Below are 27,570 nucleotides of genomic sequence, written 5' to 3' on the forward strand. Positions count from 1 at the left end.
AACTTCTCTAATTCTCATTGAATCATTTTTAAACGTTTAAAGATTTTGACCATAGTTTTGTAATTCCACAAAGGAGTCACCTCATCAGCCTTCTCGCTTCCAATCTACAATAAAACAGATAAGGCGAAATTAACGGAAGTATAAGATCAAAGATCCTTGCACAGTTACATGTGGAGAGGGAGATTTCGTAGAATTCAAAAACGATAACCCACCCCGCAAATTTGAGGGCAGGAAGAATCGAATGTAGGACTTTTAATATAGTTAGAATCGTACACTCACATTATATAAAACCTCCTAAGAACGTGTAAGACATTTTCCTCTTGTCTTTCCCTATTCCTTCCGCTAAAATAATGCAACCATTCTTTCTTGTCTCTCAAAGCCAAGACCAAAAAACGAATAGTATTGACGTTTTGTTCATTTCGGAGTTCGGACGGGTAGTTTAATTTTCTCTTGTTTGCTGTTGTTGATATCGATCATTATTATGAGATATCTTTATCACATACAATTAAAATAATTTTCCCTTCATTTTCTCTATTTCTTTAAATAAATTCTTTCCAGAAAGTACTTTTAAAAAAAATCAAAGTAAAAAAAAAACAAAAACAATCAATCAATTATTTATTAATTTAATCTAACTGTTTGTAGTTTGCATATCTGGCATTTAAAATTTGCACGTGTTGATCTGTCGTTATTCGTTAGCCGTGTTTTATTGATACATTTATTAGCAATTATGGGTAAAAAAGACAAAAAGAAAGGTAAAGGAGCCGAAAAAACAGCCCTAAAAACTGAGAAGAAAGCTCTTGCTAGAATGAAGAGAGAACTAGCGGCTAAAGGGGAGGTAAGTAAAATAGTTTGCTTAAAAATGCGTATCGATAGCTTTCCGCGCTGAAAATATATTATTTGACGCGTAATTATTTGTATTTAATTAATTTTGATCTGTATATAATGTAATGCTTATGTTTTATATTCTGTTTTCTGCATACAAGAATTGAAAATACATTTATTATTTAATATATGTCATTAGAATAACACATTTATTATTAGTAGAAAATGTCATTTAATTATTGGTAAAATTTTATTGTTGATCGTGCTTTCGATTTAATCATTTGAAGAATAGGATTAATCAGTTTTAAATTAATAAGGATTCTGATTTTATTTTATTTTTTTTAGAATACAGTCTTTTCACACATTGTTAATTTAAATTTAGTTCTACTATATTTTTGCTGTCAATGGCTTAATTAATTAGATTTTTTTAATGTATGCTAAGAACATTTACTTTATCTCATATTATCTTATTATTTGTTTGTTTCTGTGTGACTATGATTCAGAATTACAGGGTTCATCTTAAAATATTGTTGTATTCCTTTAAAGTATGATATTAATTGAATTAAATCGAACCATTGTTTATATACTTATGAAAATCCTTTATAAAAAAAATTCTTATTTAGGGGGAAAAAATGGAGCTTTTATCCTAAGTAGTCATTATGAAATAATTTTTACCTTTTCATATACGTAATATAAAAAAAGTATAGTAATCATTAAAAAATTCAAACTTGAGATTTGACAAATCACTATGTTTTAGACTTCCCTGAGTTTGAAAAACATATTTTGAGAAATGTCCTCTCCATCTATCTGTCTGTATGTGATAAAGATAACTCAAAAATAGATTTGAGCCAGATAGATGTAATTTAGTATATGGTCTTTATACCAAATTTTCAGATTTTTATCAAATTTTGAGTAAAATCTGTTCTGGAAAGTCTGGTTGTTTAAATATAAATAAAAACGATAAATGCAAACCGAAGAAAGCTAGATAAATAAAATTCCATGCACAGATTTAACACCACAATGTCAAATTTTGTGTGAAATCCAACTACAGGTAGACTGTCTATCAGTTTGTACTTTTAGAAACAAATAAACACGATAATTCAAAAATGCAATGACCGAAATATGGCAAATTTGGTATGGCTTTGACTACAAGTGCAGTTTTGTATCAAATTTTAGTTTCATTCAGTACAGTAAAACTTGTCTAAGACACTAATTCAATTTTCAGATACTATTAACACATGCCAGGGATTAATTGCCAAATAATTCACAAAGGATGATATGATAGATTCAGTAAAAATATAAATTCATACCAAAAGTTATTATTTCACAACTGTTGCTCACCAATGTCATGCAAGTTGTTTTCTGGCATGACAAGTTCGTTACAGAGTATATAAGAAAGTTTTGAGGGGACCACTCCTGCTAATTTTTGCTGTAACTATAAAATTGCATATCTAGATGAAAGTAAATGGTATGCATGTGATATCAAATCATAAATAAACTTTATTATCTTAATTGGTATATACTGTACAATATGCAGTTTTGGAATATTTAATAAATTTTTTATTTGAATTAGTGTTGTAGTTAAAAAGTTACTAATATTTCATTATGAATGTTTAAATGCTGTTTGCATGATATCAATTTTGAATAAATACTTTTACCTCATAATATTGTATTTAGATTATCAGGCTTGTGCTTAATAATTAGGTAATATTCCTAAGTAACTTGTATAATTTTGATGCTGGCAGTGCTTTGATTGAAGCATGAGATATCCCATCCTGCTTCTTTCTCTTCCTATTTTGTATCAGTCAATCAGTTAATGGAAATTTTTTTTACTATCCCATTCCATTAAAAAAAAATTTATCATCCCATGTATTTGAAAATTAAAAAAATAATTGATTTGGCATTTTATTATAAATAAAAGGAAATGCAATTAAAATAATGAATTTGCTTAAAGCCAAGATGATTACTTTGCATATACATCTTGGACGCATTTGAAAGAGTATAGCACTGTGGATTTTTGTGTCCCATTTCTCCCATTATTTTTCACTGTACTGCAGATTGATTATAACCAATAATTTAAAAAAGTTTATATAAATAATTAAGTATTGTGATTTAGAATTAGATTAACTACTGTATTAAATTTATTTTTTGTAATGTGTGTATAAAATTGAAATTTACTAAACTTCTATTACTAAATCTATACGAAAGATATGTCAAATAGAATATTACTGCTTAAATTATTTTGTATAGTATAAGTATAAAATATTTAATCATTTTAGTAAAAATCTTCTTACATTTAGTTATAGATAGGAATTTTAATTTTTAATCGAAATCTATATCTCTCTTCTGCATGTCTTGCATTAGACAGCTTTTCTTAAATAAATCTGAAATCTGTTGATTTCAGGCGCATTAAATTTAAAACTTAAAGTAGAATCAGTTTTAATATTTTGCTGTATTTATTTTCATTTTCAATTTTTGTTTTTATACATAGTTTTTTTTTTTTTTGTTTAGTTCTCGATCAATTATTGTATAAAGAATTATGTTTATTAAAATTTATAACATTCATGTTAGATGCTTTGTAATTTTTGGTACTTTAAAGATAGTTAACACAATATAAAATTTAATACTTGTATATTTACTAAAAAAATATGATATTAATATCAATAGATTTTTTAATGACTAAAATTTGACTATGTATGTCAATGGCATGCAATTAATATTAAAGTTTGACAATGGCATGCAATTAATAAATAAGTTCCTAAAGTTTCTATATAATTTAAATTAGAAATAACTTCATGTTGGAATATTTATGAAGTTATCAAACATTTTCAGGGTGATATTGAAAAATTAATTGCAAAGTCTCAAAAACAAGGTGGTAAACACGGAGAAGAGCCATGTTCACAACCTGGTCCAAGGTGAATATAAGCAACAATTCTTTGAAATTGATTCTGATGAGAAAGCATGTATTTTATTTGTTTACATTTATTTTATTAAATGATATGCATAAAAATTCTGTGTTATTTTTTAGAAACCATAAAAATTTTGGAATTTTGTATGTCAGTAAAACTTAAATAATTTTATAGGTACTAGCTATATTTAATTCTTGTATTATTAAATATATTTTGTAAATTGTTACTAATTTTTAAAAGATATAAGTTTTCTATTCTATTTTTTTATTTTACTCATTTTGTTTCTCTTTTTTTATTTCTATTAAAATCAGAATTAAAAAATTAAAACAATTTTTTTGAAAGGAATAAAAAATGTTGATTGACTTTTTGAAATTGATATATAAATTTTATTAAACATTGGTTGTCATCAGTTGATCCTCCAATAATAATATTATATTTTATTTCAATTAAATCTATATCCATGATATCATCGAATTGTCAGGCATTAAATAGTGTTATTTTAATGATCTTATTTATGTTAAATTCACTGTGTATATGAACTTTTCTAATAAGAAGTTAATCTCATGACATCATAGCACAAGAAAAAAACAGAAATGTGCTATTCATTTATTCACTAAATGTTTTGGTATTTTAACATGAATCTTTTATTCATCTTGTAAACTACATAGATATGAAACAATCCTTCATTTTCAGCTTTCATCAATGGAAGAAAATGCATGCAATTAAATATTTGATGAAACAATGGAAACAGTTTGAATTTAAGGGCAGTTTGAATTAAGAAATATATATAATTTTTAAATTGGTATAATAAAAATGACAATTTTTTAAATTTTAAAATGATGTAAAATTTATTTTTATATTAGGGATATTTTCATTGGCAGAAAAACAGAAGAATTCAGGTTAATTTTTTTTTTCAAATTAAAAAAAAAAAAAAAAAAGGTGCTCTAAGGTGCATATCCATCCCTCCATTGTATATATTGCCGCATAATGAACTACTGATATCAATTCCTGTGGCTTGGTTGGCAAGACACGAGACTGTAGACCTTCACGACCCAGGTTCGAATACCAGCCAAGTCAGTTTTATCCAAAGACTGGAATTTTAATTTAAAATGTTATTTATTATTTCTCTAGTTTCTAGTTGATTCTAGATCTTTCTTTAAATGTTCTATCTGGATGTTTCTCGAACATTCTGAGAGTGTATATAAAGTCAAGTGTCACCAGTTGTGATCGAGTTATCGGTCCTGTACGCTTGAGAGTTACTTTGCTTGAATAAATCTGATTACTTGTTCAACCTAACAGCCTTGTTATTTCCAATCTTCGTGACAAGTTTGGTGGAGGCGCCGGGTACTTATTCCTGCAACCGTGGACGATAGCGAAAACCTACGGAGGAGCCTTCGATTGAGAGGATTATCTCCCGAATTTGGATTTTACTCTCCAGAAAGCAGAAAAAGGACAAAAATGTCGGTAGAAGCCAAGCCCGTAGTAGTGACTGTTCCTACGCCCCAACAACTGAGGAGCCCATCGACATTCTCCGGAACGCCTGGAGAGGACCCTCTTAAATGGCTAAAGGAGTATGATCGAGTTGCCCATTTCAACAAGTGGGATGACATGGTGTGTCTCGCCAATGTATATTTCTTCCTAGATGGCACTGCTAAGCAGTGGTTTGAAAACAACGAAGACAACTTGAATTCCTGGGAAGCGTTTAAAAATGGATTACTAGGACTTTTTGGTGACCGTCAAAAACACACCAAGAAAGCCGAAGAACAACTTAAATACAGAGCCCAGCGCCCAGGGGAGAGTACGCAGTCCTATATTCAGAGCGTATTAGGTCTCTGCCTAGAGGTTAATCCATCGATGTCTGATTGCGAAAAAGTGTCACACCTAATGAAAGGTATTGCCGAAGACATTTATCAGGCCCTTTTAATGAAAGAAATCACCACTATAGCTGATTTCACAAAATGGTGCAACTATATAGAGGATATGAAGCAAAAGAGAGTAAAACGACAGAGATTTGAGAGGCTACCAAACGTCGTACCTGTAGCATCCATGGAGGACGAGCCAGATTTGACGTCCCTCATTCGCAGAATAGTGCAGGAGGAAGTTCAGCGGTTGGTTACCGAACTTAAAGCACCTTCGGAACCATATTCCCAGTCGTTAGAGGACCTGGTGCAAGACGAAGTCGTAAAAGCTTTGGCACCGGTTTCAGCAAAACCAATCGAACCTCGACCAAGACCATCTTATGCAGCTGTGGCCAGACGAACCAGAGCCCCTGCTCAGAGGTTGCCCGTACAGTCAAGAAAAACTGATATTTGGAGAACTGCCGACAATAGACCAGTTTGTTTCCACTGTGGCCGTCCAGGACATGTTGTGCGCTATTGCAGAGAACGGAAAGCTGTATTTGACAATTATCGACGCCGCCAACAGAACTTCGAAACTGACGCTGAAGAAGAAGAATACCGCCGACCAAATACCATCCGCCGTTCCACACCCAGTCCATCTAGAGGCCGATCCCCTACACGCCGTTTCAGATCACCGTCACCGTATCGTCGATCCAGTCAGTCGCCAAGCCGCAGAAATGAGGAAAACTGAACGGAGCGACCTTTCTAGGAGGTGAGGCCGCATGCAACGGAAATCCTCCATCGGCCGCCAAGATGACGGGAAATCAACTGGACGTCATTATAGATAAGAAACCTATACGTGCTCTAGTCGATTCTGGAGCCTCATTTTCGATCATTTCCGATAAGTATCGACGGTCGTTAAAGAAGGTTTTGTTTTCTGACACCAAAAACCTTGTACTGAAAGTCGCTGATGGAAGTTTCATCCGACCGATCGGAAAATGTATCCTGCGTGTTCGGATAAACAGCTGAGAACTGCCGTTTGAATTTATTGTTGTGCCGCATTGTAGTCATGAAATAATCCTTGGATGGGACTTTTTAAAAGCCTCGCAAGCTGTGATCGACTGTGGTCAAAGTGAACTATACGTAGAAGACATTTGCCAAGACGTTGCCACACCAGACACATGGAAATTGTATGCCACAAAAGACTACACACTTAAACCCCATTCTGTGACAAAGGTAGCAGTATCAGGATACCATGTTCAAGGAGACCTAAACGTAGTCATTGATGGTAATAAGCAGCTGCTCTTTGAGAGAAACATCGCCGTGCCATCCATGGTGTCCTTATACCATAACAGGAAAAGTGAAATTTGGGTTGCCAACTTGCAGTCCACGAACAGAGTAATCCCTAGAGGAATGTGCATAGGCCAAGCCGAACCACTGGATGGGGGACATTTATGTGTAATTTCTAGCAAGTCAGATGACATCGATGCACAGCAAGAGACGCCAAACGTCGAAATGGATTGTTCACCGATGTTGTCACCAGAGTTGAACAATGAACAGAAAAACAAACTAGCTAAACTGCTATGACGTTTTACGGCAATCTTCACGAAGACTGACAAGCAGACAGCTGCACGGACGAATGTGAGACACCGGATTCACACGGGTGATCATACTCCAATCAGCCAACGAGCCTACCGAGTCTCATCGACCGAAAGACGCATCATTCGTGAAGAAGTTCAAAAGATGCTCGATAACGATATCGTCCAGCCGTCTGAAAGTCCCTGGTCTTCACCCGTTGTACTCGTAAGGAAAAAAGATGGAAGCTGGCGTTTTTGCGTTGATTATCGCAAGCTCAATGCGATCACGAAGAAAAATGTGTATCCTCTTCCTCGTATCGATGATACATTAGACTGTCTGAAGGGAGCCAAGTTCTTTTCTTCCATGGACCTTCGCTCCGGATACTGGCAGATAGAAGTAGACGAGGCTGATCGTGAAAAGACGGCATTTATAACACCCGAAGGATTATACGAGTTTAAAGTCATGCCGTTCGGACTTTGTAATGCCCCCGCGACATTCGAGAGAATGATGGATAATTTGTTGCGCCATTTCAAATGGATTATGTGTCTCTGTTATCTAGACGATATAATAGTGTTCTCGGAAACTTTTGATGACCATCTCACTCGATTAAGACTTGTTTTAAAAAGCCTTCAAGATGCTGGTCTTAAACTCAACCCGAAGAAGTGTCTTTTCGCGGCCAGAGAAGTAAAAATACTGGGCCATCTTGTATCTAGTAGTGGCGTTCGTCCTGATCCTGACAAAGTGAAAGCCGTTAGCAATTTTCCTACCCCCAAAAACGCACATGATATACGGAGTTTTCTTGGCCTTTGCTCATACTTCCGGCGATTTATCAAGAACTTTTGTTATCTCGCTGAACCCTTGCAGATGCTGCTAAAAGGTGGTGCGGAGTTTCATTGGGGTCATGAAGAAATGAAAGCTTTTAACAGTCTGAAGAAAGCGCTTACATCTGATCCTGTATTAGGAATGTACGACGAAAATGCCCCTACAGAAATTCATACGGATGCCAGTGGTTATGGTATTGGAGCTGTCTTGGTGCAAATCCAAAATAAAGCTGAAAAAGTAATCGCATACGCCTCCAGAACTTTGACAAAAGCCGAAAGAAATTATTCCACTACCGAACGGGAATGCCTCGCCATTGTGTGGGCAATCAACAAATTTAGGCCATATATATTCGGAAAACATTTTACAGTTAAAACCGACCATCATTCGTTGTGCTGGCTTATGAGTTTAAAGGATCCTTCAGGAAGGCTTGCAAGATGGGTCCTTCGACTTCAAGAACATGATTTTTCCATTCAATATAAAACCGGTAAGAAGCATAGGGATGCCGACACTCTCTCGAGAAATCCAGTGGAAGATGAGACTCATACAACAGACAAATCCCTAGCCGTTACCACGAGTATGAACCTTGCAATAGAACAGAAAAAAGATCCAGACCTTGTAAAAATTAACATTGACAACAACAGCCGATCCATAGAAAAGAAAGGATTTGAATTAATTGACGGGGTTCTATACAGAAAGAATTTTGATCCAGCTGGACAAAAATGGCTACCAGTCATTCCGAAACATCTACGAGTCGACATACTTCGACACTTCCATGACGCTCCTACGGCAGGCCACCTTGGTTTCGCAAAAACTTACGACCGAATCCGCAAAAGATTTTGGTGGCCAGGGATGTACCGAAATGTTGTCTATGTCATGCATTGTCGGGATTGCCAAAGACGAAAACCTATTCCTCAACGACCACCTGGACGATTAGTTTCCATCCCTCCAGCTATAGCACCTTTCCATCGCATTGGGGTTGATCTCCTTGGAAGATTTCCAAAATCTGGTCGGGGAAACAAATGGATCATAGTCTGCACAGATTATTTGACACGATATGCCATAACAAAAGCCTTGCCGACCGCCGAAGTCGAAGAAGTAGCAAAGTTCTTGCTCGAAGAAATTATTCTAAAGCATGGAGCTCCACGAGTAATTATTTCGGATCGGGGAGCCGTTTTCCGAGCAAGACTTGTTTCCACCCTTGTTGACCTGTGCAATATCGATCATCGTTTCACGACGGCGTATCACCCTCAAACAAATGGACTGACAGAACGCTTTAATAAAACTTTGACCGACATGCTGTCCATGTATGTGGATACAGAGCAGAAAAATTGGGACGAAATTTTACCGTTTGTGTCCTTTGCTTATAATACCGCTAAACAGGAGACGACAGGTTTTACGCCTTTCTTTTTACTTCATGGACGCGACGCCGAAACGACGTTAGATACAATGTTGCCATTCTCTCCCAATGATGTAGATGATGATTACGTCGCTAAGATGGTTGCCAGGGCTGAAGAATCAAGACAGTTAGCCCGAGTGCGAACCCTGAGTGCCCAAGATAAAGACCGTCGACGTTACAACGCCAAACACCAAATGGTATCTTATGCTCCTGGAGATCTCGTATGGATTTATACTCCAGTCCGAAAAGTTGGACTCTCCGAGAAGCTCTTAAGGAGGTACTTTGGGCCTTACCAGGTTTTACGCCGTTTATCAGACGTAACATACGAGGTGCAAGATTTTGACCCTGAATCCCGAAGAAGACGACCAAGAGACGTTGTCCATGTACTGCGAATGAAACCATACCATGATCCCGACAAGCAAATTGAAATTGAGGACAGTCAAAATGAAAATGTCGTACCTGCCGAAAATCGAGAAATTTACAAGGGTCCCATGACACGTTCCAGAGTAAAAGCCCTTAACCTGATTGACAGCGGGGCGCTGTCTTTCTTTGGAGGGGAGTAATGCCGCATAATGAACTACTGATATCAATTCCTGTGGCTTGGTTGGCAAGACACGAGACTGTAGACCTTCACGACCCAGGTTCGAATACCAGCCAAGTCAGTTTTATCCAAAGACTGGAATTTTAATTTAAAATGTTATTTATTATTTCTCTAGTTTCTAGTTGATTCTAGATCTTTCTTTAAATGTTCTATCTGGATGTTTCTCGAACATTCTGAGAGTGTATATAAAGTCAAGTGTCACCAGTTGTGATCGAGTTATCGGTCCTGTACGCTTGAGAGTTACTTTGCTTGAATAAATCTGATTACTTGTTCAACCTAACAGCCTTGTTATTTCCAATCTTTGTGACAATATGTGCCAAATGTTACAGTTATAGGTCAGACAGTGTGATTTGTAGGGTGCTATAATAGGCACACTCACATTCTTCTTTATTATTAGTTGTGAATATTTTAAATGAAGAACTTTAGGTCTCAGTTAAATGCCACGATTTCATTTCTATAATCTTCCATTATACATGCTTAAAAAACTGTGCATGAATCAATGATTTCTTAACCAGTTGGATTGCATCCTTGTTGAATTCAGATATTTTCAAAGATTCCTGTTTATAAAACCTAACAAGTCTTTTTTTTCTAAGTAGTCAATAAGTAAGAATAAACCAAGTCTATTTTAGGTTCTATAAAAATTTATTAAATAATTATCATTAAATATAATTATTACTATGAATGGATCTGTTGGTCGCAGTACATCTTCTAAAATCATGAAATTAATGGTTACAATTACTGCATTTGTCCTTATTATTTTGAAATAATGTATTATATTTCACTTATTAATCTACATATATATATTTCAATATATATGTAAATTTATATATATTATTAATTTGATTAATATATATTACATATATATATTTCACTTATCAATTTGAAATAATGTAACATAATATAATATTTTCTTAAAATGGTAAATATTCTGCAAAAATGTTCCAACCTATTTCAATGTGAATAAAATTATCTAATGTATTGTGGGTTTCCTAGTGGAGTGCCATGATGCCAACTTTAGAATAATTGATATGGATTATATTCTTATGTAAACATAAAGGAGAAAATAATACAAATTTAACAATATTTATATGAATTTGTGATATTGCTTCCCCATTCAGGGGATTTCCTGCTAAGAAAGACAGCTTTTTTTATATCTTTGATCCTGACTGTGGTGATGAATTCGGTGACTTTGTTTACAAAATAGATGTTTCCAGAATCATACAGGAATTAATGATGATATTTGCAATAGGATGCAAATTATAGTGATCTTCCTGGAACTTTCTTTATATTACTACAAAAATTATAAAAAGCTGGGAAGTAGAGTTGGTGTCAATCACTTGATGAAACTTGGTAGGTGAGTAGCCAGTCAGTATTGAGTTGAGCATTGCATTAGTAATGAGTCAACTCAAATGAACAGACAGTGGAGAATAATCGACATTCAAGAGGCATTTATAGTTGTGCAAAGTATATCTTCTGTGGGGTTCTCTCCAAGTGTTTTGTGCTGTTATGATTGTTATCTGTGTGCTGCTGTGCATGGCAAGTGCTGTTCTTGTGTATGCTTTAGATTTTTTTTTTCCTTGTCTGTCTTTGTCTTGAAGTATAAAATATCATTTTTTGCTATTGTGCTTGTTGGATTATTTCACCATATATTCCAGATTCATTGAATTTACCTTAACAATATGTATAAATGTGTATAATAATTAAAATGGCCTTTTTTTCCCCTAGGTCTGCTTTTACATTAAGTCCTCATCCTGATAAGGAAGAATTGATTTTATTTGGAGGAGAATATTACACTGGAAGCAAGGTTAGTCTGTTTACGCATTTATTTACTTATTTTTACTTGTATGTGGATGTGTGAGTTGGTGGACTTTTATAAAAAAAAACATCACTAGCAATTAAGTCCATGTGTAGTTCTTAAATCTTTTTTGATGGTTTATATTTTAATAATTATATAAACCAGGAAAGTCACTTTTTATTTTTATTTTGTTGTATTCAAAGTATGTTATTAAATCCTTTAAAATTTTTTGTTATTAACCAGTTTTTTTATTAAACCCTTTTTTACTGAATTATAATCTAACTAAGCATTTCCCCCCCTTAATGTTGAAAATAATGACTGCTGTCTTATTTTTCTGAAGAGGTGAAGAATTTTGCTATTGGTGATAAATTATCAGTATTAATTTTTTAACTTATTTATTTTTTTGGTTTAAATTCAAATCTTAAACAGTTGTATTATTTTAAAAGTTGTATTATTTGAAAGTTTTGAAAATTTTGATTTGCTATAATTATATGGTTATTCCATAAGGCAGGGATTTTTATTTTTCACATACACATGTTAATTTATTAATCAAACGACAGTTGTAAAAGAAATAATTAAAAAATAAATAATTAAATAAACAAAATAAAAATTTATATTTTAAATTAATAAACTGTTATTTAAATAAAAGATTTAAATAAACAGAATAAAAATTCATTATTTTAAATCCCATATTGTATTTATTTCAATGCTATTATAATAAAGCAAAATGGATTTTAGTAATAGATATCTGTGAAATGAGGTTTTATTTTATATTTAGGTTGAAAGTTAATATTTTTTGTTTATCTTTTCTATCTTAGACTTCTGTGTATAATGAGTTGTACTTTTACAATATCAAGAAAGGTACTTGGAGTCGAATGAACACTCCTTTAAATCCACCACCACGTTGTGCTCATCAGGTAAATTCTTTTGATATTGTTTATTCCTGTTTTTGGTTCTTCACAAAAAATTCTTATTGCATTGAAGAATATCATTTAATGAATGGTAATTTTAACTTTATATTGAATGAGTGAAGAATAAAATCACAACTTGTCTTAATACCGTAATGATGGTATTTTTGCATGTGTGGAATTTTAGCAACTGTTTCTACTGTAAATAAATGAGTTTGGAAAACTTTGTTGTTTAAGCTTTTGTTGTGTGTTTTAAAAATATTTTAATGTGAAGAGATAAGTTAATAAAAAGTTTTAAAATCACCTTTTTAGCAATAAAAAGCACCTTTTTAGCAATTGTGTATATATATGTATAATATATCCTTGTTACTCTGTATTTTATTTCATTAAACTTTTTATTGAAACTTGAAATGAATTTTTCATAAATTCATTATCTGGCATTGCTCACATGAAAGCTAAATTTAATTAAAATAACTAATATAATAGTGCATTGCCATTAAGAATACACAAATGTATAAAATACAAAAATCATGCATATTAGAAAGTGAAAATTTTCACAAACAGGAAACAAGCAAAGCTAAACTTAAAAACTAAAAAGCTTAAATGATATACATAATCAAACTGAAGCTATGCTTTATTGCAAAAATAGGTTATCTATTTTAATTGAAAGTTTTTAAAAACGGCATATTTTTAGTTGCTGTTATATAAAGGCCTTAAGGGTGCTTTAAAAAATATCTGTGCTTATTTTTCTGAGGATTGCAAAATTTTCTCCATGCTCGATTTGTCAAATTATATCATGAATTTTCTTTGAGGTATTTAATATTTCATCTCTTGCAAAATGACAATGATTCCGGAATTAAGTGTAAAAGGTTTTCTTCTCATTTTAGGAAAATAATAGTGGATAATATCTATCCCTTTCATTTATTTGACTTTTCTTCCTTCTTCTTTTGCTTGTTTAGTTGGGGCAAAAGACATTTAGTTTCAGATATAGTTTTATGTATTTCCCAAAATGATGCAAATTTGTTTTTAAATGACATCAGCTCTGTTCTGCAGGTGGTTACTTTATATGCTGCTACTTTATATATATATTGCAGGTTGTATTTGTTTGGTATTCCAACATTATTATTCACAAATTATGTAAGCATTTTTATTTCAAGTTAATTTTAACCAAAAGTTTGATGGCTTTTAATAATAGGCAGGTAAAATATTTTTCAGTGTGACATTTTAAAAATGAAAATGAATAATTTGTTGGATTTATATACTTTTATGTATAAATAAATGTAATTTTTTAAAAACTTTTTTTGGATGAAGTGTTTTTAAGATGAAATACTAGTATATAAAAGTAAAATTAATACTAAAAAATACTGAAAAGAATATATATATATATATATATATATATATATATATATATATAAAAGTTATCTGACCATGATGTTAGAAGTATATTTATAAGCTGTAAATTTTGTGAGACTTTAAAAGCAATTTGGGGTCTGCTTTATTTATTTGATTTAAAAAAAATATTCAAATTTTCTTACAAATTCTTTAAAACTTATTTGTCTTTTTCATTGTTTTATATATTTTTTCTTATTAAACAATTATAGATTTATTTATTAAATGAAGATACATTTCTTATGATCAAAAGTGGATTATTCAATAAGGTTAAGTTAAAAAATATAAATTTGGAAAAGAACATGCGCATCTTAATACATTTGTATGGTGATTCTTAGGATATTATAGTTTTTTTTAAACATATTCTGTATTTAAATTCACTGCTAATTATAACAAAAAAATCATTGAAAAATTTTTTAAAACTTTTTAATCTTTTTGTAACTATCTATGTTTTTGTACTGTATATGTTTGAATGATTCTGATATGGCCCATTTCTGAAGTTATGCTTCTTTATTTTAATCGAAATATATCCTACATTTATGCATGTTTTTGATATATATTTGTATATACAAGATGGACTATGTAGCATTATTTTTTAAAATAATTCTTGGTAACTTTTCAAAATATTTAATTCAAAGCCTTTGTATTTTCCATGCTTTTTTTTAATGTAATTTTCCTTTTATGAATTGAAATTTCTTGTGAAAAACATATTATGAACCAAAGTTAGTTACAGCTATCAACTCAATATGTTTGTCTTATTAACATTGTTTTATTATAGATGTCTTACTTTAATATATAATCCAAAATGTTGGGAAACATTATAAAATGAAGATATGTGAGGATGTACTTAATTATTTTTTTATGCATTTTAAAGATTTTTATTTTTTATAAGATATCATGTTTCAATGCCATTTTAATCTAATAAATATTTTAATATTTTGTTATTCTAGCATCTCTTATTCTTTTAATTGAAATCATTTCCCTCTTTTCTGATTTATAGGCAGTTGTTCTCTCACAAAATGGAGGGCAGTTGTGGATCTTTGGGGGAGAGTTTGTCAGCCCCACACGAACTGTTTTTTATCATTACAAAGATCTTTGGGTTTTTCATTTAGCTGAGAAGAGATGGGAAGAAATAAAAGCCCCTGGTGGACCTTCAGCCCGAAGTGGTCATCGTATGGTTGTGAGAAAAAAGCAAATTGTAGTATTTGGAGGATTTCATGAAACTTTTGAGTTAATATTTTTGCAGTTATTTTTTTATAAAATTTATTGCTTCTCTTTTTGTGATATTTTTAGTTTGCTTGCTGTAGCTTGTTTCATATGCTCATTATATTATTCTTTATAATATTATTTTGATTTGAATGCAAGTAGATTTTTTTTTTATTGGGAAGGATTGAGGTTTGGATACCCAAAGTATTGTGATATTTAAGGTATTTTATTTGTGATACGAATAATAAAATTTTTCTTGTGGTTCAAGTAAATAGTTTTCACAATTCTTAAAATATTTTCATTTTTATGAAATTTTATATTGATTAAAAATATTGGTTCTTATAATATTGATTAAATTTAAGAATCTTGATCTTAAATTTCTTTCATTTCATTCTAGGATAAATGTTGCTAATTATTTCGTGATTGAAATTTCTCATTGAAATTTTTTCCTTTTATTAGAAAGGCATGATCTGTTGACTAACATATTTTATTTAGACTCTGCATCAAAAAAAAGAATGAATTTTAAAGAAAAAGAGAGTCTCACTTTTATAAACCAATATATTTTTCATTGCAAAATTTTTTTGCAGTTTTATTTAGAGTACTGTAAAGTTTCTGTAGGATTTCAGATGATAAATTTATACTTATCTGAAAAAAAAAAAAAAAAAAAAAAAAATGAGGAGTGAATTGAATTCAACTTTTATCTGCATGAATTATTTATACTTATTTTTCTTAAAACAAATTTCATTGTTTTGCAAACAGCAGTAAATAAACCTAAACAGATAATGCTTGAATATTTTTTTTCTCTTATATCATATTTACATATATTTCTATAAGCATTCTCAGTCTATTTATAATAATTAAATTCTAACAGCAACTAATATTAATGTTTATAGAAGGTGATCACAAAATTTTGCTTAAAATTACTGCTGATCCTTCTGCAGTTGCAATCTGTTGATACTTTATCAGTGGATTGACACTACATCGTGTAAATTACAAAGTTTGGGCCAAACAAGTCTACTATGAAATTTACAAGCTCTTCCTGTAAAGAATGTCTTAATATTTGTAGAAAATAACAATAGCAACACCAAAAAGTATTGATGAACGTTTATTTCATAAAACCAGTATAAGATATCAGATTAAATCCAATATTCTCTCCATTGCAAATGTGTCATTTGAAGATCAATATGCTGAAATTTAAATTACTAATTAAATAAAACCATAAAAATTCAAAATGCAATTTCTTCTATTTTTTAAATTTTATTGATATTGCAATTGTTCTGATATACTTCCTTTAAACATTCCTAAAATCAGAAATATCTGAGTTGGACTGACTATAAATCAGTGGATAAGTGTTTCACAAATTTTGCTCTTTTCAGTATGTAGAGATATACCACTTTATTTCAAAACACTGTCTTGGTTAGAGATTTTTGAGTTGCTTGATTTTTTGATCATGTTATAAGGGACATTTAGAATAATATCTACATAAAACAAGTTTATTTAATATATATGTAAACCAAAATTATCAGCTTAGAAAGTGCAGAGGAATTTTTTTTGGAACTAACATGCAGATTTACCTTGTAATTATTCCTTAAAAGTGTTCTTTGCTTCTTCAAAGGATAAACGAATAAAATGTTTCTTGTGTTCTTTCAAAGTTATATCTTATTGTTACAATCTGATTATATAATATCATTGGTGGCTCAGAAATTAATTGTGCTGAAAAAAAATACATTGATTCCAATTAAATACTATAATTTCTATGAAATGCAGTTGTAAAGGAAGCAGCTTTACTTCTGAGTAGCCAAAATTTCCAATTGTGGTAATCTGAATTATATTTAAGGGGGAAAAAAACACTTTTTAATGAATGATTTGTAATTAAAGATAACGAATGTTTGGTAATTAATTTTATAATTTTTTATTAAGTAATCATGCTTTAAAATACTTATAATGCTTTCATTTAGTAGAATTGGCAACATCAGAAGTAAAATGCTCTATGCTTTCTATTCATGAAACTAGCTTTATTTTTCTGCTTCATATTATTTGGGGAGAAAATCTCTTGAGGAGTATTCATTTTTATAGTCTATAAAATATTTATGAATTTTAGTTTTATTTATGAAGATAAAAATGAAATTATCACTTACACCTTAAAAATGATAACATAGAAAATACTAATAACAGCTCAATCACATTAAATCATTTTTGTTAATGACCATTGATAAAAAAGTTGTAGGTACTTGCTAGTGCAATGAATTCTACTTTTGTTCATTTTTTAAAAATGGAAAATAAACTACATATTTGTCATGAAGCCTTGACTAATATGCTTCAAATTATTTGTAAACAAAATTTGAAGAAAACTATTTAATATTTTGGCTTCTGTAATATGCAAACTATTTGTGTTTTACTTATTTTCAGGTGTGTCATGCAATTTTTCAAGAGATAATTTCTATATTCATTTCAGGAACTATACATATTTGAATGACCTTTATGTCTTCAACCTTGAAACTTATACCTGGAGTAAAATTGAGCCTGTGGGTAAAATTCCTTCACTTCGTTCTGCGTCTTTGTTCGCTCCCCTCACCGATGGCCGAATTCTTCTCTATGGGGGCTATTACAGACAGAAGGTGAAGAAGGGTGTTGACAAAGGCTCTGAATTTACAGATATGTACCACTTGCATGTGGATGGTAATATTCTGTAGTTTAATATCAATTTTATGCTAAATTTATTACAAATCATGACCAAAATGTAATTTTAAATGTTTCTCCTTGATTTAATTGCTGACAATGATGGCTTGCACTTATTGGGATTGTGCATTAGTCCAAAATCAGATGTACTTAAGGATGAGACTTATTTTTAAGATTTACTGTGTATACTTAAATCCATGAAGGGTTCATATATCCTTGTGATATGTGAAATCCAAGGGATAACCAAAGCAAGATTCTAGATTTCCTAAAATATAAGTTTAATTTGAAAGTAAAATGTGATCTATTCTAATCAAATTGCTTGAGCCATTTTAGCAAAAGCTTCCTTTCATTGTTATAAAAGATCAGGTTAAAATCGTATTAATTATTGAAAATTTCATTGCAGTTTTTGATTCTAGATTCGTATTAATTTAATTGAAAATTTACTAAAGGTGTTTTCAGTATAATTTTAAAATTTGTTTCTTTTCTTTCCTAATTGTATTTTTTGTCAGGCCCATAATCATGTTGCTGAAATTACAGTTACTTAAGTAATTAGCATGATTAATTGTGATCATTTAGTAATCAAAGACTGGATTTGATAAGAAAGGATTATTTAAAAACTTGTATTAAAAGATTAATCTATTTTCATTTTACTGTACTATTATGTATTTCCATCACTACTGATATCAGCAATTACCATGAGCTCAAGTATCTACAATAAGTCAAATCCATTTAAATATCTGTACGATTAGATATCAAGTGATGTGATTTAATTCAAAGTAATGACACAGTGCTTTGCATCATATAATAAAGTATAAGAGATTATAAATTTAGAAATGAAAATAAATTATTTTATAATTTCTTTTCTTAAAATTCCTTGCAAAAACAAAATGGTGAAGCAAATGATATAGACTGAAGTTGGTTAGTTATATTTGTAATAAAAAAAAAATCTCTCTTTTGTTTATAACATTGTAGATTTTTACAGCTAGGAACTTCTATTACAGACAAATTTATTTAAATGTCTTAAATTATTAATTGTTGTTTGTAAAAGATGTCATAGTTTAAGAGAATTCGAGACGAAAAACTACTGTTCTCGTTTGTGTCAACGTCATTGCTCATTTATTATTTGACATCTTTCTTTAAATTGTATCATAGAATGGGCTTTCGTTTTTAGACATTGTAAATTTAAAGCAACATTGTAAAATAAAATCAATTTGTAAAATAAGAATTTTATCTGAATCTTTTTATTAGAAATTTTATAATGTTATGAACATTTATTCTTAAAAATATTTTTTTCTTTTTGTAATATTGAATTATTAAAGTTTAAAAATTGCAACTATTTTGCAGAATTGCAAGATCAAAAAATTGTACATTGTGTTAATTTTTTAGCAATAGATATCTTTAAATGGGAAATTCAAGTAGCATTGAATTAATGTCTTAATCTCTACATAATTCTTTAGTGTATTGTAAAGCATTGTAAATTTAATTAAAAATAGTAATATTTCCCTTCATAATCTTTTATTTTAATCTTTTTTTTCATATAATATTTAAAACAAAAGATTAAAATTCAGAGTGATACCAAAAAACAAATTCCTTTCTACTTTATGAGCATTTTCATTTTTAAATACTTGCCATTAAGAATTTTCAAGTAACAGGACATAATAATAATATGTATGATATAAAATTTGACCTACTTAATAAAATATTCAGTAAATATAAAATGTAGTAACATGTTTATATATGATCTAATAATATTACATAGATTTTAATTATAATTTATGAAATATTTCAATAGTTCATAAATTTCCATTTTATGAAGCTTTTTAATGAAAATTTTATAATGACTTGTTCATGAATTATGTAATTTTTTACACATTCACAGTTTGATGAGTATCAAATTACAATTTCTCAACAAAGTTTTTGTAAAATATTGTATTTACTTAAAATTCCATATTACCCTATATGCATTCTCATTCTTGAAAATTTGTGTGAAATTATAGACTATTATCATTATGTACAATAATTTTGATGTCGATAATGTAGAAAGAAGTGTCCCTCATAAATGGAAGTGGCTCCAGGTAAAACCTTCTGGAATCCCTCCTTCAGCTCGCACTGGCTTATCCATTGCTGTAGCCCCTAATAATCGTGCCTACGTTTTTGGTGGAGTACATGATGACGAAGTGGATGAGGAGAATTTGCTCAGTATGTTTCACAATGACTTATATGCATTGGAATTGGACACTGGTCGTTGGTTTCCAATTAATCTTCGAGGGAAAAAGTCAAGAGGAGGAAGAAAAAGGCATAAAAGGAGCAGGAACGCTGCTGCTGCTGCTGCCAGTAGTAGTGAAGATGATGATGAAAGTGAAGAAGTTGTTGAAGTTTTGAAGAAAACAACTCTTGCTGATGATGTGGAAGAGGTAAATGTGAATTCTTTTATCTTAAAATATTTTTTATAATTTAAAGATTTTTTTTTTCTGGTTGTTTATGTAGGTCTTTGAAATAATTTTAAAGTTTGCTTATAATACTTACCTTAATAAGACACAGTTTAAAAAATAATTGAAAGTTTTCTGCTGAATTCACTTTTAAAATATTGTCTAAAAATTTCTTCTTTTTTTTTTTGTAAAAATTTGTTTTAACACCTTGACTGCCCTGGGGGCCCATATAAATTGGATTATTAGATTGCAATTTGTTAAACCAGTTTAAATTTTTACTAGCATTAGGAATATAGCCCATTGGTGAATTTTGACATTTTAGTATCTGAAAACCATTTTGTAATTATGTCTATATATCTGTTTTATTAAAATAGAAAAAATGCAATGGACTTAATGAATGAAATTTGACATTTTATGCTTTATATTAATATTATAGATCTATTATCTATTAGTAAAGGTATTTCCCGAAATAGATTCTAATTTGTTTTCTCCTCTACAATGAAATATGAAAATGAACTATACTTACATAAATATTTTCAATATGAAAATATCATATAATATTTAACTTTGCTTTTTTGCATGCTTGCCATTTTTCTCATTGAAGTTATTTTTAATGCATTTATTTGACTGCAAATTTATTAAAGTTGTCATTGAAATATTTTATTTTTATTAAATTTGTTCAAGAATTTCATGGTAACAGTAATATATATTTAACAACATTGATAGAGCTGATGACATGCAATTTAGATAGTTTCTGTTAAGCATCTTGTCACTGAAGTAGTCATTAAGGCTGTAGGCATGTAACATCTTTGAAACCAAATGAACCCTCATATGAACACTATCAAACATTTTTTACTTTTGGTAGATATAATTTTCAGCAGTTGACTATAAATTCTAATAAATGATGATGAAAGTAAAGAATATGTATTTTCTTTCTATTTCTTATGTTTATCTCAATCAGGGTCAGATTAAACTTTATGGAATATTCATAGGCAATGCAAGTTTCTTGACCCTTTATCAAACTTCCAAAATTAAACAATTTTTTATTGATTTTAGTTAATATCCTTAAATAGTTTTTTTAATAACAAATATTACAACAGATTGAAATTACGTTTATTTTTGCATTATTATTTAATGTAGAAAAAACTTTAAATTTCAAAAGTAATTTTAAACAAAATGATAAAAAACAAAAACAAAAATCTTTTTATCATATTCTAAAAATTCAAATGATAAATTTGTTTGGGCTGTTGACTTGTGAGTCAAGCCATTCTAGTGAAATTTAGATCATATTGATTTATCCACAAAATAATTTTAAAGCATGGAATGAAAATCCTAAGCTTAATTCTCTGAATTTTAAAAGAATTTTTACTTTAATTCAAATAAATTTGACTATATGACTTTGTAAAATTACTATGAAAAAAAAAGAATCTGTGGAGGCAATATTTAGTTGCCTACAGGGTGCAATGCAAAAAGAAAAAAAAAAAAAAAAAAAAAAAACCACTTTAGGCAAAGTTATTGCACTATAGGATCGAAGTTAACTAATTTCTTTTTAATTTGTGTTAATTTTTTTTGTCTATCACTTCAATTATAAAATATTTTATAATATATCTCTTAGTTTACATATTGTTTTTTGGTTCTTTTACAATGTCAACAAAAGAACTGAAATTTTAGAATTGTTTAAGCAAGGAAAATGACAGTTTGAAATTGTTTGCTTGCTTAATGTGTCTCGTCAAACTATGTCTGATGTAACTTGTAGTTTCAAAGAGATTGGAAATGATGGTCGACATCCATGAAGTGTAAGAAAATGTACGGTGCTGACTTTCAGTAACTGTAAGGCCATCAAAAAGCGAGTTTAGTGAAATCTGAGGATTTCCATGAGAAAGATCGCTTGTGAAATGGGAATAAATTACCAGTCAGTATTACGAATGACAAAAACAGAGCTTGGACAGAAGCCTTATAAAATTCCGAAAAGTTCAGCTACTCAATGATGAAAACACTTGTGCGGCTCCACAGACGCCGAAAACTATGGTGATAGGTTGCAAGTCGGCGCTGGGAGAGATTCCTTTTCACTAATGAAAAGCTCTTTACCGTCCAACAAGCTCATAACTTCCAGAACCACAGGATATGGTCTGTATACGCTCCAAGCACTTCAGCAATTGTTGAACATCGCCAACATTCAAAATCGGTCATGGTATGAGGTAGAATGTGCTCAAGCAGCAAAACACCTCTGATTTTTGTGGATAAGGGCATTAAAATTGTACCAGCCAGACATTCTAGAAACTGTTGTATTTCTGTGAGTCAAAAAGCACTTTGGCAATGAAGAGTGGACGTTTTAACAAGACTCTGCACCAGCTCACAAGGGCAAAACGACACAAGAGTAGTGCAAGGCACATTTTCCGGACCTGATATCATTTGGAGAATGGACACGATAGTCGCCGAATCTCAATCCCATGGATTATAGTGAATGGTCCATTTTGGAGTCTAGGGCTTTCTCTAAACAATGCAAAAGTTTGGACTCTAAAGCAAAGCTTCGGTGAGAATGGGATAGATTAAAGGTAGAAGACTTGTGGTTCATTGCTTAAAATTTCAATAAATGTTTGCGTCTCTGCACACTGCCAAAGCTTGGCACTTTGAAACCAATTAAATTTATTTATTAGTAAAAGTTTATTCTTATTTGTTATATTTTGTTAATTTATTTTTAATAAAGTTATATTAAAAATTATTTGCCTGGGTTTTTCTAATGCACTCTTATTTTGTTTATTTAATAATCTGTCCCTATTCTCCATGCATCACTTGCACTCATACCTTCGTATACAAAATAAATTCTTAAAAATAATGCTGAAACTAAACTATTTGTATTCATTTTTTATTTCTTATATTTATGTCTCAATGATTGTTAATATACTATATTGAAAGTTAAATACTTTGTGTTTGCTAGATTTCTACAATGACCGATGATGTATTTACTGTGAAAATTTTGCCTGGTACTTCAGACTCGGGAGTTAGCAACACAGTAACAGTGTCATCCTCAAATGAAGCTTTTCTTCCAAAAGGCCGCATGGGTGCCATCCTAGTTGTGAAAAATGGTATTTTGTATCTGTATGGAGGATTCTATGAGGAAGGAGATCGGCGCTATACTTTATCCGATTTTTATTCATTAGACATTCACAAGCTGGATGAATGGAGGACAATTGTTCCATTTTCTATTAGTCATCTGGATTGGGTGGAATCATCTGAATCAGAGAGTGAAGAAAGCGGAGAGGAAAACGATGAGGAGGAGGAGGATGATGATGATGAGGAGGAGGAGGAAGAAGAAGATGATGATGACGACGAGGAAGATTCTGAAGGTAATTAATTAGAATTTTTTTAGTTAATATATAAGTAACTGATTAAATATGATGTAAAAAATCTCTATAATTCACCTTCGAGTTTTGAAAAATTGTGTAAAACACACATTTGTATTGATGTGAAGGTATAAATTCTTTAAAGCATGTATATATAAAAAATAAGATTTATTGCATTTTCGGTCAAGAATTTAGATTTATCCATTTCATTCATCATGAAAAAAAAAAAAAAAATGCAGTACTTCCAAAATCTGTTTAGTTATTTAGAACTGAATTTTCTGTAAGAAAACACACAGTTGAATAACTAAATGAAATAATGATTCAAAGCAGGATGCTTGATATTTGCATTTAAAATATTGTATGCTTTTCACAATGTCTTAAAAATGGATTCTGAACAATTAAAAATTAAATCAATAATATTTTAAGAAATATTTAATTTTAAATTTTATGTATTAAAAATTTAATTTGTTATGAGTTCTTTGAATCTATTTTTAAATTTAAAAGATTTGGGAATTAAGAACTAATTAAGAGCCACAGAATCAGTTGCTTTTTCAGAACAACTAATTTCAACAGTTTTTGTTTTATATGAAATTTCATAATCTTCAGATATGTGATCGATAGTTCCCTGCTGTTTCAAGATTCATTATGGGATAAAACCATGAAAAGAGTCTTTGGGTCCCAATCACTGTGCTGATTTCTCCAATTTTTATTTAGTTTGTACATTTCAAATGCTTTCTTGCCCCATCCCATCTTTCTATTCATTTTCTTGGGCACTTTGATAGAGTCTCCAGCCTCAGCAACTAGACTGATTTCGTTTATTTTGTTATTTTGCTTGTAAAGTTAATCTTTCAAAATGCTCTACATTTATAATTTTAAATAGTGCTTTCATATTGTATGAAATAATATAGCTTATCAAAGTTGGTGAGTATAATTAAATTACTATTATTAATATGGCAGGCATTCAGCTGATGATTAAAGGTGGTTAGTATTAAAACAATATTTATTAAAAATAGAATTTCTGTAATCTTTCAAAGAATGATTTTCATTCAGTTTTAGTAACATTTAGCTTCCTTTTTTAAAGATTTTTTTTGCATCATCTGTTTATAATAAATTAAATTTTTATTATATAATTTAAAATTTATTAGTCTATTGCTTGGCAGTACTATCATTTTGTCAACATTCAAAAATATTTTAACATTATGATTAACTTTTAAATAAACATTAACAATTTAAGACTTATTTTAATTAAAGGGCCCTTTAAAGTGGAGGGAAAAGTTGCAAATTTTCCATTCTCTTTTTGTCTTTCTCCAGAATTTCAAATAAAAATACAAATTTCTTTCCCCCATAATTTATTATGAAGATATGTTATTTTAAAATATATTTAAAAAAAATGTCTTACAATATTTGTAAATAATTCTTTTCTCTTTTTTTCCCCCCTCTTTCTTCTTTCTAGAAATGGAGACAGATTGAGAGAACAGACACAAGAGGTTTGAATAAAACTGACAAAAAAAATGTGCATTTTGCTGATGTATATATAAAATAAAAATGTAAATAGTTTTAGTGCTTTGTTTTTTATTGTTTTGTTTTCAGTAATATTTCATTGCATCAGTATTCTATTTTTTTCAACTTTTGATGTGAGGAAATGTAAAAAACTTTTCAGACAAATGTTAGACTTTAAGTGTTAATTAATTATGATATGTGTAAAAAAACTGAGGAAGTCTAGAGTAAAATTATAATAATAATTTTAATTGCTTTTTTAGTTAGAGATTTTCTTAAACTAAACCATTCTCCATGTTATCATAAAATTTTATACTTGTTTAAGATAAAGAAATGAAATGTTAAAAATTTATTTTAAAAATATTATTGTAATATTTAGCTTGTTTATTATAAGATAGTTAATAACAATTTTATCCTTGAAGAAAGGTATTCATATTTCCCTAACTCTTTCTTAGACCCTGTGACAGTAAGTCACATGGCATGTGTTTTTTTCATCTTTTCAATCAGTTGTTGAGTTTTTTTATTTTCAGCTATTTTTATTGATCTTTATAAAGTGAGATTAATCAAATTTTGATGATGATTACCTGTCTGCAATTACTGTAAAAAGCAGTTGCAATCTGTTCATTTTGCTGTAACTAATAATATTTTCACTTTATTAGCCCTCAACAGTTAAGAGTTTTGTTTTGTTATACTCACCTTTAAGACGATGGGAAATTAGATGAAATTTTAAAGTGCATACAAGGATGAAAACTTTATACATTGTATTATTATTGTAGCATTATGCATCGTAACCTATCAACTCCACTGAAAAGCAATATGACTAATCTATTATGAAAATTCCAAAATATTTACACTTTGAAACAATATATTATGATAAATATTTTTTGACCATGCATGATTAACTAATCAATGATAGGATAAGTTGCAATATTTTATAAAGTAAACTGCAATAATGACAAATAATTAAAATTAAAGCAATTATTTTCCATATTCTCTTATTGGGCCTTTCATTTTCCACAATTTATACCTCTATAAAGTGGAGTTTTCAGTTACTGGAATTTTTTTTGACACATTTGGAATTATGTATTGTGGCTATCTAATACTATTTTTATTTGACTTTGGAGAAAACATCTTCTAAAATATATGAATGTGTGTTGATGCAGTACTAAAGCAGACATTTTTTAAGAAGGATTACTTTGAGTGACGCGACACTGATAGTTGAAAAAAATTGCTGGTTTTTCTGCCAAAGACCGTTGAACATGTTTGATGTTATGGCTCCACATCTAGCAAAGCAAGTACTTAGATGGCTTCAATGTAAAATATATTATTAACAATTTGATATGTTATGTCTCATTTCTAAACATGCAAAAAATGCTTGGCATATAAATCTGTTTCACTTCTGTTATTTTTAAACCACATTTAATTTAAGCATGTTTAGAAACATTGTTCCTATATTTTACTCTACAATGTACCTAAATAATCAAATTTATCTAGTAAAATATAAAGTAACATATTTATTGCTTTTACTTTAAAAAAACATTTTTTAACCAGACATTTAAAATTATTTTAATTATATATTGGATTGTAAATGAATATTTATTTGTAGCAATTTATCTTTGAGTTCTTTCTGATCATTATCCTGCTTCAAGAATTTTTTTATTTTTGGTAAGCTTTAGTGTTGACTTGAAATTTATTTTTATAATAAAAGGTTTTTGAAAACTTTTGCAAAGTGTTTAACCCTTTTAATTTATTTTGAACGTACTTATTTTAATGCTTAATATCTCGTGTATAACATTTAATCCTCTACCTAAAGTATAATGATGGAATTGGAAAATTTTAAAGTTAAAACATGTTGTAAATTTATATTTTTGTTTTTAAGCATCATGATTTCAGTTTATAATTAAATTATTTAATTACACATTAGATTGTAATTAAATAATTTAATTATAAACCGAATTTATATTAATTTTCATAAATTAATATATGAATGCTGCAAAGTTTCAGCTCTTCAAAATTAATTGGTTGTAATTTTATTATAATTGATCTATATGGCATATTAATTCTTTCTTTGGTCGATTGATATATTTAAAAACACATTAATGAAACACACACATATAAATTTTTCATAACTAAATTGACAAAAAAAAAAAAAAAAAAAAACTATAAATGTGAAAAATAGTAAGAACCTGGATTTTTCATTTGGTATTAAGATTTAATTATATTGCTGCATTGGAATTATTTATTGAAAATGCACATAAGCTATACATATATAAGATTGAAATTCACTTGTTTAATTAAGTTGTATTTAAAAAAAAATATGTTTTTAATTAATTATTTTTTTTTTGCACAGGTGTGTG

At 29.7% G+C, this 27,570-nt stretch overlaps 1 protein-coding gene across 1 annotated transcript; it reads left to right on the forward strand.

The window, feature by feature from the left end:
* Positions 1-637: 637 nt before the first annotated feature.
* On the forward strand, positions 638-26,346 carry LOC129988160 (kelch domain-containing protein 4-like). The gene is made up of 9 exons (XM_056096313.1): positions 638-835; positions 3,655-3,737; positions 11,692-11,770; positions 12,580-12,678; positions 15,059-15,288; positions 17,720-17,943; positions 19,984-20,357; positions 23,311-23,719; positions 25,170-26,346. The coding sequence occupies exons 1-9, from the start codon at positions 728-730 to the stop codon at positions 25,184-25,186; spliced, it is 1,623 nt and encodes a 540-aa protein (XP_055952288.1). The 5' UTR covers positions 638-727; the 3' UTR covers positions 25,187-26,346.
* The last annotated feature ends 1,224 nt before the right edge of the window (positions 26,347-27,570 follow it).

The sequence above is a fragment of the Argiope bruennichi genome, chromosome 10 (genome assembly GCF_947563725.1).
Source record: "Argiope bruennichi chromosome 10, qqArgBrue1.1, whole genome shotgun sequence".
In the NCBI taxonomy this organism is placed as follows: domain Eukaryota; kingdom Metazoa; phylum Arthropoda; class Arachnida; order Araneae; family Araneidae; genus Argiope; species Argiope bruennichi.

Excerpts from the sequence above, each read along its gene's own strand:
- LOC129988160 (XM_056096313.1), top strand. The coding sequence starts at position 728 with ATGGGTAAAAAAGACAAAAAGAAAGGTAAAGGAGCCGAAAAAACAGCC. Across the intron at positions 11,771-12,579 it reads AATATTACACTGGAAGCAAG|ACTTCTGTGTATAATGAGTT; the intron begins GTTAGTCTGTTT and ends TTTCTATCTTAG. Across the intron at positions 17,944-19,983 it reads GTACCACTTGCATGTGGATG|AAAGAAGTGTCCCTCATAAA; the intron begins GTAATATTCTGT and ends TCGATAATGTAG.